Source organism: Pristiophorus japonicus, chromosome 8 (assembly GCF_044704955.1).
Source record: "Pristiophorus japonicus isolate sPriJap1 chromosome 8, sPriJap1.hap1, whole genome shotgun sequence".
Lineage (NCBI taxonomy): Eukaryota > Metazoa > Chordata > Chondrichthyes > Pristiophoridae > Pristiophorus > Pristiophorus japonicus.
Window position 1 is genome coordinate 135,709,151 of NC_091984.1, and position 15,947 is coordinate 135,725,097.

At 43.3% G+C, this 15,947-nt stretch overlaps 1 protein-coding gene across 13 annotated transcripts in view; it reads left to right on the top strand.

Moving 5' to 3' along the window:
* fam20b (FAM20B glycosaminoglycan xylosylkinase) overlaps nt 1–15,947 on the top strand; it is a 388,233-nt gene that overhangs the window by 345,138 nt on the left and 27,148 nt on the right. For all 13 annotated transcript variants that reach the window (XM_070887418.1, XM_070887420.1, XM_070887419.1 and 10 more), the window contains 2 exons: nt 9,985–10,094; nt 14,358–14,529. In XM_070887418.1, coding sequence (XP_070743519.1) covers nt 9,985–10,094; nt 14,358–14,529 — 282 coding nt within the window. The remainder of the gene's footprint in view (nt 1–9,984; nt 10,095–14,357; nt 14,530–15,947) is intronic.

Sequence of the window (15,947 nt, forward strand, 5' to 3'; positions counted from 1 at the left end):
AGGGTCAAGTTTCGGCCTGAGTTGCTCCTATTTTTTTGGAGCAACTAGTTTAGAATGGAGTATCTTAGAAATTGCAATTCTCGGCATTTAGTTTGCTCCAGTTCTAGTCAGTTAGAACAGCTTCATTTTGGAACAGATTTTTCTTTTCAAAAGGGGGCGTGTCCGGCTACTTACGCCTGTTTTGCAAGTTTAGGCAGTAAAAATTTACTCCAAACTAACTTAGAATGGAGTAAGTGTAGATTTTTGTACGCTCAGAAAAACCTTGCCTACACTTTAGAAATCAGGCGTAGGGAACGAGGGGGAAGGGAAGTAATTAAATTCTACAAGCATTCAACAGTCTCTTATACAAATAAAGAACCATCCTGAATAAAAAATTATAAATAAAGCAAATAAAAAATATTGAATATTCCGACCTGTGTGAAGCAGCAACAGCCTTCAAGCTGTGGTGCTTTAGGCAGGCCTTTCATGCAGGAGACGGGCGGCATCAGTGGCTCGACAGCAGGCGAAGAGACAGCAAGCAGCCTTCGAGCTGCGGAGGAGGCTGAGGCCATTCGGCCAGGGGACAGGGGCAGCGTCAGTGGCTCGACGGCAGCCGAAGAGGCAGGAAGCAGCCTTCGAGCTGCGGAGGAGGCTGAAGCCATTCGGCCAGGGGACGGGAGGGACACTGTTGAGGCCACACACACATGCAACGCAGCAGCCTCCACAGCTGTGAATTTATTTTTATAGGCTGCAGGCCGTTCAGCCAGGAGACCGGGTAGGCGTGCAAAGCATCGTGAGGGAGACCCAGCCAACCAGCCAGTTTAAAAGTTAAATTTGTAATTCAAGTATGGGTGCTGCATTATCAACACCACGGATTATGCAATGGTTCGCCAGCAATTCACTGCATAGAAGAGAATTGATTAGAGCTCACAGCACCAGGAACGTCATAGCCCATAGGCTGATGGGCAGGAGACCTTACCCACGTCGGCAATATCGAGCCAGGCGCTCGTACTGGACATGAGCGAGGCTGATTGTGTCAAAAGGCTGCGTTTCCGCAGGGAAGTTGTCGTTGAGATCTATGATATGCTGAGAGCAGATTTGCAGCCCAGAAGCAGAACGCCAACTGCCTTGTCTGTTGAAGTGAAGGTAACAGTTGCACTTGCCTTCTATGCCTCGGGATCGTTTCAGGCTACAACTGGAGATGTGTGCGCCATCTCTCAACGTGCAATACATGCCTGCGTTTACCAGGTCACGGCTGCACTGTATGTGCGGAGGAATGACTTCATCAAGTTCCCAATGACCGCACAAGCGATCCATGATAGGGCTGTGGGCTTCTTCAGGATTGCTGGCTTCCCAAAGGTACAGGGCTGCATTGATTGTACCTACATCGCCTTACGGGCACCTGTGGAGGATTGTGAGCAGTACAGGAATAGAAAAGGTTTCTGCTCCATCAATGTGCAGCTCGTGTGTGACGACAAGCAGCACATCATGTCAGTCAATGCGAGATACTCGGGCAGCACCCATGATGCGTTCATCCTATGCGACAGTGTTATATTTGACATGTTTGAGCAGCAGCCAGAAGGGCAGAGCTGGCTACTGGGAGACAAAGATACAGCCTGGCCACCTGGCTCATGACGCCACTATGCGTGTCATGGACGGAAGCTGACCATCAATACAACATGGCGCACATTGCGACGCTCAGCATCATTGAGAGGACCATTGGCATATTGAAACAGCGATTCCGATGCCTGGACCATTCCAGAGGGCACTTGCAATACTCTCCTCAGATTGTCGGTCACATGCTGCATAACTTAGCCATCATGAGGCAGCAGGAGCTGGTAGTGGAACCAGAAGACCCACATGAAGGGCCAGTGCCTGCTGATAGTAATTTGGAAGAGCAGGATGAGGATGACGATGATCAGGAAAGCATGCAAGTGCCTGATGCCGGAGCACGAGGTCGGAGGAGGGCCGTCCATCGTGCTCCTTTAACGATTGCTCAAGACCTGCGCCAGCAGCTCATCCGTGAACGTTTCAATTACTGATGCCTGAGGGCTCTGCGACAACTTTGCGCACATTGATATGTTTATTTTTTTGAGTTGTTCCTATGTTGTGTTCTGTTAATGGAACATGATTCAGTTTTAATGAAAAAATATTTTATTGAAAAGTTAACGTCACTGTTATAAAATATTTGTGTATCAAACTTTACTTTTTAATATGACTCTTGAAGATCACTTAAAAACTTTAAGATCACTTATAAACTTGTAAAGTTACAAAACAATTTCAATGTGAAAAATCTTACACACTTAAGATCACTTAAGCGTCAAGATCACTTTTAGGTGCAAAATTAAATAAATTACAAAATGTGAGCATTTACACTATAAGATCACTTCAAAACTTAAGATCACTTATAAGTTGTAAAGTTACAAAACTTACAAAACAATTTCAATTTGAAAAATGCTACTACAGCTACATCAAGAACAAAAGCAGCAAAGGAAGGCTGCAACCATCTCTCATCCACATCTCAGTGAATGTTCACTTCTTCATGGAGGTGTCATTTGATTTGGGGGGGGCTGTGTGCCCTTATTGCAGCAGCTATCTCCATGAGGGCCTGTGCTGTCACTTGCATGCCCTCCCTGACGGCCTGTGCCGTCGATTGCACTCCCTCGGACATTCCCTCCCTAATTTCCCGTGTCATGACTGCTATTTCTCCTGTCAGTACCGTCACCTCTTCACCCACTGCACTAACGCTACCGATGAGTGATCAGGGAAGCTCATTGGTCTCCATACCCAATGCCACAACCTGAGCCGCATCTGTTGCACGCTGCATCTCAGGAGAGCGTGTCTCCAATCTCCTTCTCCTCTGCCTGGGTCTGCCTCGTGGCACCACTACTCTGGGAGGCGCGGGCTGGGACGGTGGGACGCTCGGTGTTCCAGATGGCAGCACTCAAGTGGGAGGCATGGGCTGGGATGGTGTGGCCCTGGGTCTTGCATACGGCACCACTTGTGTGCGAGCCGTGGGCTGAGATGGTGGGTGAATGGGTGAAAACTGCTCCATTATATCACTAGCACCACTGGGACCCGCAACATCGGAATCAAAACCATGAAAGGTGGAACCAGAACCTATTCAAGGGGTTGAAACTCTGATGCCCCTTAATGTGGGCTCATAAACATTAATTTGGAAGGTCTCCCCTGTAGACATTTCAGTCATTGCCACCAGCATCCAGTCTAAATCGTCCGCATCTGGTTCTACTGGTTCTTGTTCTATATCTTCAGGGTTAGCATCATCATCATCATCATGTTCTGCAAAATATATCAGAACATTTAAATGTTTAACAGCAAAGGAGGGGGCAGGATGGGTGGCATGAGTACTCTCACACATAGCAGGCCAGGCAGCAGGTTGATTTGAAGGGCCACGATGCATTTTCAGGACTTACCCTCTTCCTCGCGTGCGGGCCCAGCTTGTGCTGTACTGATTGCTTTTCTCCATGTGCAACTCATCATAGCAGCTACCCTCTGTTCCAAGTGTATCAGTGGATGCAGATTGGGTGTGCCTCCTCCTGTTCGAGTTCCTTCCCTTTTGTTGTGGGCCAATTTCTTCTGCAAAGAGTAAAATATAACTTTTTACAGAGTGCATCTTTCTGCAGGGTGGGACATTCAGATAGTCACATTACAATTACGATTACATTAAAAAATGAAAATATTACTTACACTAACTACTTGATCAAGGTCATGCCATTTCTTTTTACACTGGCTTCCAGATCTCACGGTGTGCACCACTGCGCAGTAATCTTCTGTAACTTGATTCCAGCGTTTCTTCATTTCTTTAGGTGGCACTTTTATGCGACCTCTGTTGCTGGTATCCAGCTCCTGCCATCTCTGCTCAATGACGTTTACAATATCTTCACTTCCTCATGCAAGAAATTCTTTGTTCTTGTGGACATTGTTCCATTGCTGTATTGAATTGACACTCTTATTTTTCAAAGTACACAGTCCTTATTTTGCATGCACCTATGCAGCACTTGTTTTGGAAGTTTAGCAGCAAAAAGCAGCTCTCACTGATTTCAGCAGGTGATTTCTTCAACAGTGCTGCTAAAAGCACTCCTTCAGGCACAAAAAATCACCAAGGTTCATTCCCAAGCCTTTCCAGAGGTCCATGAAACAAATCAGCACTTTTCTTCAAGTTCCTTTCAAAATGGCCGAGTGCCAATGTTTGTGACCTACTGCGCACGCAGTTGGATCTAAGTTAGCCCCGCCCCCCCTGCACTTCCAGAATCGGCACGACGCTGTGGCTCCGCCCCCCGCTGATCTCTCCGCGCCGAGCTCCGAGGGACCTGCAGAGAGGCTGAGAATTGCTATGTAAGTTTTTGTCGCGCTTTTGGGGGCGAAAAACGGGCGTCGAACGGCGCGGCCCGAAACTTGACCCCTAAGTTAGGAGGGAAATTAAGTTGTGTGGATGGGAGGAGGAAGTCACAAAAGGACATAGACAAACTAAGTGAGTGATCAAAACTATGGCAGATGGAGTTCAAGGTGGGGAAGTGTGAGGTCATCCATTTTTTTCCACATGAAGGATGGTGAAAATGTGAATTCTCTCCCACAAAAAGCCGTGGATACCAGGTCCATTGACATTTTCAAGACTGAGATTGACAGGTGTTTAGTTAAGTAAGGGTATCAAGGGATATGGAGCAAAGACGGGTGAATGGAGTTGGAGTATAGATCAGCCATGATCTAATTGAATGGTAGAACAAGCTTCAGGGGCTGATTGTCCTACTCCTATTCCTAAGTTCCGATGGTCAAAAGCCTGCATCTCGATTTGGTAAGAGTGAAAATCTAGTCCACTTTCGAACTGAGAGGAGAATTCAAATGGTGATGCATAGTATATTCTGGTGGATAGTTTAATTATTCTCTCTCATTACTTATCTAGATAATGGCCAGCAAAGGCTGCACTCTAGATCGTAGGGGATATAAGGTCTGCTTACGCAAGTGATCAGTAGCATTGAACACAAGAAAATATCTAGTGTAATAATTTTTTTAAGTGATCATTCCAATGATCTGGAACAAAAATGGTATCTGCGTTATGTTAAGACCAGTTTTGTATTCTGCAGTTCTGACATTAAAGAGTGATCATTATTCATATTAATGATTTAAATTTATTTTGGAAATATATTTGTGTTAACTGTTGTTTGTTAACAATTTTGAAATATGTCTTATGTAAGTTTAAAAAATATGTCTAGAAATGCAATTTCAAACTCAAATCCAAGTATTACTATGAGCAATTACGTTAATTTTGAGGTGAGTGGAAAAGCAGGTTTTTTTGAATACTAGCAATACATTTTTGTTTGTCTATCAGAATATTTGCTGTGAATCTGGACACTCTTCTTTCTCCTCCCCAGACAAAAATTAAAGCTCAAAACAATTGCAAAGCTCAATCACAGAACCTAAGCCCCATAGTAACCAGCTGTTTGCACCTCTGTCAAAAATACAAAAAAGTTGAACGAGTGGAAGTCATTGAATCTGTCGATAAGGAACATTCATAATCACAGTATTGGACTTTGTCCTTCCAACCACCACCACCATATTCTGTAATCTGTGGGTTTCCCAGGCACTTGCCATGGTTCGGATGGAATAGATTCCTGTCAGAATTTTCTCCCTTTGTCAGAAGATTTCAAATAGATGTTGTTGGCTGCAGTAGCAATCTCTGGTTGACCTGACATAGGACCATGGCCCACTGATTAGGTGGCCTGGTTATCTATAAATATTTGGCTGTGTATTTCAAGCTTTCTTACAAGCTGAAGTTTTTGGCAGACCCCCTTGATGGAAAAGAACTGTAACAACTTAGTGGAGACTCTGTGGGAGGACTCTTAATTGTCATCAAAATAACTTGAACATTTTAGATGCACCAACTCCACAGGGACTTTCTCCCAGTTACAGCAGAGCATTCTGAGACTGCAGGGGATTGAATCAGGTTCTTAAAAACCAACAACCATGTCCCAACCAGCAAGGTGAGTACAAAAACTCAAGTCTGCTGGTTCCCTCAACATCACCACTACTAACCCCAGCAGCTTTTTGCTAATCTATGGAGAGTTTACTTCAGTTTCCTGAGCGAGAGAGACCATAGAATAGAGTTACATTTATAGAGTTGCAATTGATCACTTGCCCTGATCATCTGCTCAGATCAATTGCAGTACTCTTCAATCTGTAGCAAATTAGCAATCAAATTATTTGGCCTTTTTTATGTTTCGGTATTTATGAAGTCAGGAAAGAGAGATCTTCTCTTTGCTGACTCCTCAGTGCCTGAACATAGTAAATGTCCCCATCTTTATGGCTCCTGAAAACGAGGGCTGTGCTCCCAACTAAAATTTGAGCTGGATGGAATTGGAAGAAAATCTGGGTTTTTTTCTTTCTTGTATTAGCCAGACAATGATTTCAGGCAGTGCATTCCAGATCCTAACCACTCACTGCATAAAAAAGTTTTTTCTTCTGTCGCCTTTGGTTCTTTTGCCAATCACCTTAAATCTGTGTCCTCTGGTTCTCGACCTTCTATCAATGAGAACAGTTTCTCTCTCTATCAACTCTGTCTAGACTTCTCATGATTTTAAATGCCTCTATCAAATCTCCTCTCAGTCTTGCTCTAAGGAGAGCAACCCCAGCTTCTCCAGTCTATCCAAGTAACAGAAGTGTCTCATCCCTCATTCTCGTAAATCTTTTCTGGATCCTCTCTAAGATCTTCACATCCTTCCTGAGGTGCGGTGCCCAGAATTGGACACAGTACTTCAGTTAAGGCCGAACCAGTGTTTTATACAGGTTCATCATAATTTCCACGCTTTTGTACTCTTCGCCTCTAGTCATGAAGCCCAGGATCCCGTATGCTTTTTTAACTGTTTTCTCAACTTGTCCTGCCACCTTTAACGATTTGTGCACATATACCCCGAGGTGTCTCTCTTCATGCATCCCCTTTGGGATTGTATCCTTTAGGATTGTACCCTTTAGTTTATATTTCCCCTCCTCATTCTTTCTACCAAAATGTATCACTTCATACTTTTCTGCGTTAAATTTCATCTGCTACTTGCCCGCCCTTTCTACCAGCCTGTCTATGTCCTCTTGAAGTCTACACTATCCTCCTCACTGTTCACTATACTTCCAAGTTTTGTGTCAACTGCAAATTTTGAAATTGTGCCCTGTGCACCCACATCCAAATCATTAATATATATCAAGAAAAGCAGTGGTCCTAGAACCGACCCCTGGGGAACATCCCTGTATATCCTGTGTATCACCTTTCTCTAGTCCGAAAAACAACCATTCACCACTACTCTGTTTCCTATCACTTTTCCAATTTCGTATCCATACTGCCACTGCCCCTTTTATTCCATGGACTTCAACTTTGCTGGCAAGCCTATTATGTGGCACTTTGTCGAACGCCTTTTGGAAATCCATGTACACCACATCAACCGCATTGCCCTCATCAATCCTCTCTGTTACCTCATCAAAAATCTTAATCAAGTTGGTTAATCACGATTAGCCTTGAACAAATCCGTGCTGGCTTTCCTTAATTAATGCGCACTTGTCCAAGTAATTAATTTTGTCCCTGATTATTGTTTCTAAAAGCTTCCCACTACCGAGGGTTAAACTCACTGGCCTGCAATTCTCCAGTCCTCGGGCACCACCCTCATTTCTAAGGAGGATTGGAAGATTATGGCTAGTAACTCCGCGATTTCTTCCTTCACTTCCCTCAGCGTCCTAGGATGCATCCCATCTGGTCTTGGTCTTACCTACTGTAAGTACAGCCAGCCTTTCTAGTACCTCCTCTTTATCAATTTTTATCCCATCCAGTATCTCTTCTACCTCCTCCTTCACTAGGTCTATGGCAGCATTTTCTTCCTTGGTGAAGACTCATTTAGCACCTCAGCCATATTCTCTGCCCCGATGCGTAGGTCTCTTTTTTTGGTCCCTAATCAGCCCCACCCCTCCTCTTACCTGTTTTCTATTTATATGCCTAAAGAAGACTTTTGGAGTACCTTTAATGTTAGCTGCCATTCTATTCTCATAACATCTCTTTGCCCCTCTTATTTTCTTTTTCATTTCTCCTCTGAACTTTGTATATTTAGCCTGATTATCAGATGTATTCTCGACCTGTCATCTTTTTCAGCTTCATCTTGCTCCTTATCTCTTTCGTCATCCAGGGACCTCTAACTTTAATTGCCCTACCTGTCCCTTTAGTGTGAATGTACCTCGACTGTACATGAACTATTTCCTCTTGTATTCTATTGTTCTATTACAGTTTTGCATGCCAATCTGATTCCAATTTACCCAGGCCAGATTAGTTCTTATCCCACTGAAATTGGCCTTTTTCCAGTTTAGTAAGTCGCAAAATAAATGTCTACTGCAGCTAGTCGACAGCTACAATCCAACTCTGTCTATCATTGTTTAGGTCTCCAAAGTGCTTTATTTGTGCTGTTTCTTGATGACTATGCAGCAGATTTTTTATACTTTTTAAACATTTGGGTTTCTCATCATTTGCAGCACATCCAAGTTGAAATTAAGCAAACAATTTGTGTTTATAGGAAGCTACTTTGGGAATTATTTGCTTGCTATTAATTTCTCGCACTCAAGAATGTGACCTTCTACACAAAGGATGTTCATATGCAACTTCTACATTATGTCTGTTGATGAGCAATTTTTGTGATACCGGTTGCAAAACTGAGACACAACTGCAATAAGGCCTCCTGTCCCACTGGTCTAAGAATAATTTTTCAATGTTACAACTGGTCTAGGGCTTGGATATTAACGGCGGGGTGGGAGGCAGGCGGAGTTTCGGATGGGAAACCTGCAAGTTCGGGTTTCCCCACATGCTGTGGAATTTTAACTACGCAGCATGCGTCTTTCGGCCCTGACAGGTTCTCCGCCCAGAAGTCAATTTGATTGACAGGCTTAGCTTATAGTCAGGTGGGGAACACTCAGAAGCAGGACCAGATAAGTCCGATCCACGACCCCGGTGTTTGGAGGGGTCCAATCCCAAACCCTGCTCCTGCTCTCCCTGGCCCACAAGCAGTGCTGTGAAGACATTTACCTTCTCTCTGAAGCTGTCCTCACCTCGCTTAGCTGCCGGGTTTCCCATGGCCTGGAAAACCCAGCTGCCCACTGTAAAACCTGCATGTTAAATCAGAGGCTGTCAGCTTCATTAACATATTTAAATTGTGAATCTGTCTTCTGGGAATGGGTTGGCTGCCTACCCCTTGTCCTGCCTCTGTAAAACCCGGAAGTAGGCGGGTTGCAGTCGGGGTTAAGAATTTTAAAATTTTCACCCACCCGCCTCCAAATCAGTTGATTGTGTACAAAAATTCCCCGCAGGATTTTTACCAACTAGGCTTCAAAACAAAAAGTGTTACTTAAGTAACACCAATTTTAAGAGTCTTCCGGTTTACAAATGATAAAATGCTTGCATCACTCGAGGCAGGAATCTGTGAAACCCCAAAAATTTGTGTTTAGTCTGTTAAGTTGGTTCAAGTGAAGTTACCATACAGATGACGTTTAATATGCTCAACTGCGGTAATGTGTGTATTGGCTATTAGCCTAGATTCTGTTGTATTCATTACATGAGTTGAACATGTTTGAATAGTAATGTGATTTGATTCTGCCTAGTTGATGTAACTATCTCTCTTAAATTTGTTAAATACAGAAAATGCATAAACTAGCACTGGAGCTGCATCAGCAATAAGGAGACTCACGGGTATCAAACCGCTATAAAAGCATTGTACTTTTAGCTTCTGTATTATCTTGCAATTTCACAATAGGCTTTTGTGTCATCATTGCTAAATCTTAAAGTGTTGGATCAGAACTGACTGATAAATCTGCTCACCAAACCGAGTGCATGTTTGTTGTTGACAGCCCTCCTTACAGCTATGCTAGAAATTTAAGATGACAAGTTGAGTTCTTTTAATGGTTTAGTTTTGTATGAAATAAATTATTCTACACTCGAGATAACCTTTCTGTCTGTATTCTTTCACCCAGGATTTTGGGATTGCGCCGTGCTCCAGTGGTTGTCGGGAGATATGTGAACTTACAAACCGAGATAAAACCAGTTGCCTCTGAACAGCTTCTGAGCACCTTCCTCACACTAGGTACGTACCCCATTTTGACCATTTAGTATTAATCACAGATAACTACTAATATTTCTTCCACAGTAACCTACATATTTCATACAATCACTATGGGAGTATCTTCACCACGAGGACTGCAGCAGTTCAAGAAAGAGGCTCACCACCACCACCTTCTCAAAAGCAATTGGGGATGGGCAATAAATGCTGGCTTTACCAGCAACGCCGACATCTCAGAAACAAATTAAAAAATATATACAGGAAGGACACTTTTTTTTTACATTGTAGCATAAAATTTGTACTGAACCGCTCTGATAACCGGAGGCGGCGGGGGGAACAAAGTTTTTCTATGCGAGTTTTGTTTTGAATGAGCTCCGAATGTTAGTTTGTAAAAGTTGAGGGTCTATTTTGAGGTCAAGAATTACCATCCATGCCTGTCTCCTTAAGCAAATAGTCATTCTGAAAGATTACCAGGAGTTGGCTTTTAAACTTACCCCTAAATCTTGTATCCAGCTTAATCAACCAACTGGCAGCCTTTCTTTTAGAATCGAATCACGGTTGAGCCATAATATAATGTAAAATTAATCTAGCAAACATGGTAATAAATCATCATGAATGAGCGATTATGCAAGAGTCATTAGGGACATAGTGTAATTCAATATCCATATGCTCCTCCATCTCATTGTGAAATCTTGCATAGTGTATAAAGAAATGAGCTCTGCTAAATCTGTGTAATTATTTTCATCCATTCTTAACATCCACCAGATGTTACTGTAGCTAATATTTCAGAAGATAATCCGAATATAAAAGGTACGTGTTGAACCCCATTGGATGTGTTTTTTTACATACATTGAAAATCTTGTCTGTATCCAAGCTCACTACTAGCGGTGCAGAAAGAGCTAGAACATTGGAATGGGATGCACTCTGCTTCCTTTTCAGAAAACCACGTAACTCTTTTGAGAATAGACTAATTTGGAACAATTTCACAGTTGGAGGCTGTCTTTACTCTCTAAAGGGCTAACTCTTACACACTTGCTTTTACAGGTATTTTGCAGCCAGGTGAGAATGATGGGAATGATGGGAAATATAGGATTGAGAGACAGGTTTTGGTGTGGGGGCATATTGCCCATTGTATTTTCTTTACCAGATCCAACACTCATTCCAAATATAAAAGAAGTAATTTTCTGATTTGTAGGAATACTAGACAGTACAAGATCCATGTTTTGGTGCCGTTCTGATTTCACAATAGTGTGAGATGCAATATTCACTGGGTTTCTAACACTAATCTCTAGTCCAGAATTTTAAAAAGATGCCAAAAGGAAAAATACTGTGGATGCTGGAAATCTGAAGTTAAAACAGAATCAGCTGGGAGCACTCAGCAGGTCACGCAGCATCTGTGGAGTGAGAAATAGTGTTGATATTTCAAATCAATGACTTTTCATCAGAACTGGATGTTCGCGATGAACTGCTTTTACTTAAGTACAGAGCCAGCTAAAAGGGATCAAAAAAATAAAATAAAACGGGAGAGGTCTGTGATCAGGTGGATTGCAGAAGTGATAGTGCAAATATAGAAAGAAAAAATGGGTCCAGAGGGGTATAAATGGTTATAGCAGATGGGGAGGGAAGCATGGAAAATCTGGCGAAGAGAAGAATCCCGTACCCCGGAAATGTGTTGAAAGAATGACAGATCGACCTCAGATACGGACCACTCCGCCAGTCATTGAAAGATCCCTACCTCAAGGACCAACCACACCACCCCCACTCCCAGTGGTTCTGGTGCAGCCATCCTCCATTATCAGTACTTGCTGTTTGAGAGAAAACGGGACTGCGGTTATGATCTGAAGTTATTGAATTGAATGTTAAAGCCGGAAAGCTGTATAGTGCCAAGAAGAAAGATGAGGTGCTGTTCCTCAAGCTTGCATTAAGCTTCATTGGAACCATGTAGGAAGCGAAGGTTAGAGTGGGACTTGGGGGCAAATTAAAGTGGCAAGTGACCGGAAGCTCTGGGTCACGCTTGCGGATGAACGGAGGTGTTCAGCAAAGGGATCTCCCAATCTGTGTTTGAACCCACACTACATGGTTGACTCTTAGGGGCAGAAATTGCCCCCTTTTTTTTAAAGCCCAGAGGCAGTAACGGGTCAGTAAGACATGTCCGTCGCGCCCTGTCTTTCCGCCCCTTCCAGCACTCCGACCCATTGTCGGCCGCATGCCGAACCCTTACCGACCGGTGGCGACCCCATTTCCACCCCACTGGTCAGTGCCCCCGGCAGTTTCGCATGTTGGGAAACTGCCAGTGGCTGGGTGGTGCAGCTGCCCTTAAAGTGCTGTACACCGCCCCGCTCCCGATGCAAATCCGCCCCAAAGCGCTGGGAGGCGATGAAAAAGTTAAAGAACGGAATTTCCTGCCTCTTCCCTCCGACTCCCGCCGGGTGGTCATTATTTGAATAATTTGAATTAGCTATCCGCCCGGAGGGCAATTTCCCCCTACCCCCCCCACCCCCCACCCCCCCGCCAAATGCCTTCAGACCAAAAAGAGTGGACAATAAATACTGCTTTGTAAATACTATCTAATTTTTTTTGAGGCAGAGCAAATGCCGAGTGCTCAGCCTTCAGGTGCTTCTCCGGTCTGTTATCCCATAGACATGGTGGGGCTCAATGCTCAATAATATTCACCTGATGCACTTTAGTGCTATGGGCAGTAAGCATTGGATTATCATGGTCCTTCTGCTCAATATACCCTCCAAATGAGACTGGTGTCCTATTAGACTCATTTATGTTGAACAATTTTCAGGCTACTGCGGATAATATTCCATCAGTCAATTCTTGTAAAAAAAAACTAGCGATCATTTTTTCGTCTACAGCTCAAGGCTGATTGTCTGGATCAGGATATTAGATTCTCACAATTGGCCTGCAGTGTCAATTCTTAACCTGTCACAAAACCCAAATTAATAACACATCTTACTGTATTATTTGTTAACCACTAAGCTGCTAAGGGACTTTGAAGTCCCATTCTACTCATGCCATGGCCTGAAGCAATATGCACAGCACTTCTCTCAGTATTGTACACAAGGTAGCTTCATGGAATAATTTGTGGGGTTTTTTTCTACCACTGTTGGCTTGCTGTGACTATGCTAATTTGGACCACAATTGCATCGAACCCACAACAACTGTTTATATTACTTGGCTATAATTCCTCTGTGAAGGAATCTTCGGGGGGATGCTCCTCTGCTCCAAAGAGGACCATCTTTTTCTCCAGCACCTTTTGCAGCAGTATCTCCAAAGCTACATCCTGGGAAGATGCCACTCATTCTGGTTTTGTTGCAGCCTTTTCTACCCCTCAGTAATAGCACAACTGTGAGGCAATCACCAATCCCTTTGCTTGATGTGCCAGAAGGATTGTCCTTTTATGCAAATGATCTAACTTCACATTAGAGAGTACGAGTTTATCTATATTCTTTGCCAAGTTTAACTTCACATGCAAATGTTTATACTCTTTCTGACCTGATATACATTGGAGCGGGTCATTTTTATGTATGTGTTGAAACTTTTTGTTGTTTTAACTCCAGTCTCTTTACTACAATCAGGAACTGAGATTTGATTCCAAAACAAAACTTTGTGTACAGTGGGAATGAGGAAGACTAAACGAGCAAGATGACAGAATCCAAGTGATTTTTCCACTATTCAAAGGCAGAGTTTTCAATTGTACGTGGAGCTTGAATTATAGTCAAAGACTGAGGAAAATAGTGCATACAGTAGTAGAAAATCAGTTATTTTCCTGTCACTTCACTACAGCTAAGATAAAGACAGATTTTAAAAATACTTGGATTGGTTTGGGACCAATGAAACCTATGCAGAAACATTTAGAAGAGATTGCACAATTGTAACAAGATGTACATTTTATAATTTGCTCACAGTTTTATACAGTACCAGTATTACTAACGTCTTTCACTGCATGGCTCTTTACAGCCTTGCCAGTCAGGTGCAAACATGTTGATGACCACCATTAACTGAGACAGCACATGCAGTCCCTCCAGTTTTCAGCATAGATCACTGAAAACCAAGAGACTTTTCTTAATATTGTGATTTTATCACACATTGTTTCACCTTGATAAGATCTAAAGACAGTTGTATTCTATTGGAGTGAAGCTTTTTTTTGCATTCTTGCTCCTCGTTGCTTCTACAATTGTACATTTAAATGGTAAAAGAACTCCACTGGTACTGTGGGGTGCTTCAAACAAAACTGTTGATTTTCTGGATTTGTCTTAATTAATTATTTTACTGTTTCAGGTAATAACAGCTGCTTCTATGGAAAATGCTACTACTGCAGGGAATCAGAACCAGCCTGTGCTGATGGGCATACTATGGAAGGATCTGTCACACTCTGGCTACCTGACATCTGGCCATTACAAAAACATAGACACCCGTGGGGCAGGACTTACCGAGAGGGAAAATTAGCCAGGTATGCACCAAGTCATTTAGCTGCTTATGTACACAGATGTCTGTCAGCTTTTATTTCTCATTATGGAATCATGGTGCTTACAATTTCCTAACTAACATCTTCATAACAGTCAGGCATGTGCAAAACCCAAATAAAATTGGGAATTCAAGAAATTGGCTGCTTAAGTAAGTTGTGTTATGTATCCTACATGGCTATTGTTGGTACTATCTTAAGGTGTGCCACCAGAGGGCACAGCAGTGAGAGACTCGTAGGTTACCAGGACAGGTGCGCCTGGCCTAGTATAAAAGGCAGGCCACCAGGTGTGATCCTCACTCTGGGGTTAACTAAAAAAGGACTACGGTCACTACAGTTCAAGTACAAAACACTGCCTCGTGGAGTCATTGTTAGAGCATCTAAGGACACAACAAGTTGCATCAGTAATTGCCCTTCTTTAACACCCCGCCCCACCCCTCCCCCAGTAGCTAACTCCTCATAAGTGGTGTGATGCACAATAAAATTATTGAAAACAGATTTGTATCTGCATCCTTTCACATTTTAAGTTATTAGTCTTGCAACAAGCATCCGCGGTGATGCTGAGAAAAAGCCAGACACTTGTCCACGTGGAGAAAATGGAAGGAATGAAAAGGAGGCAACATTAGAAGTAAAACTAGGCACATATATATATAGCTGATCTTCCCACCCAGCTCGCTCTATGGGGGTTAATCATGCCAACCCCCTTCCCGTCCTCCTCACGCTACCAGCGGGTCAACACCTGCCCTCTCTTGTCTCTCCCTTCAGAATATCCATTCATTTGCCATCCTTGCCATCTATGACCTTATTGCAGATGAGTGCATTGACATAAAGGCCTTGAGGGATACCTGGCTCATGGGTCATCATAGCTTCCGCCTTACTGAATCCTCCCCACCTGACTCTACCTTCCAGCTCTTGCCCGGCTCACACCGCTGTGGTGGCAATGCTGTCCTTATGACCAAACCTCACCATGGTTTGTCTCCCTACTCCTCTGGCACCTTTTCCTGCTTTGAAACACCTCACCTTAATCTAGCCTTCACCTCCATCAAAATCCTCATTCTCTTGCCATAGATCTGAACTCGCATCTTTCTCTAGTTTCTCTCCTATCTCCCCTCATGCCCTCTTTAATTTTATCTTGTCTGTGAGGCCCACCTCCTGCCCTATCGACCCTATTCCCACTAAACTGCTGGCCAACCAACTTCCTTTCTTGGCCCCCATACTAGTTAATAATTGTAAATGGTTCCCTCTCAAGTACAGTCTCCTTTCAAATCTGCCGTCATCACCTCCCTCCACTCACCCCTTTCCTCAATACCCACCTCGGTCCTTGCAAAGTATCGCCCTATTTCTAACCTCCCTTTCGTCTTCAAAGTCCTTGAAAGTTTTCGACTCCAAAATCCGTGCCCATCTTT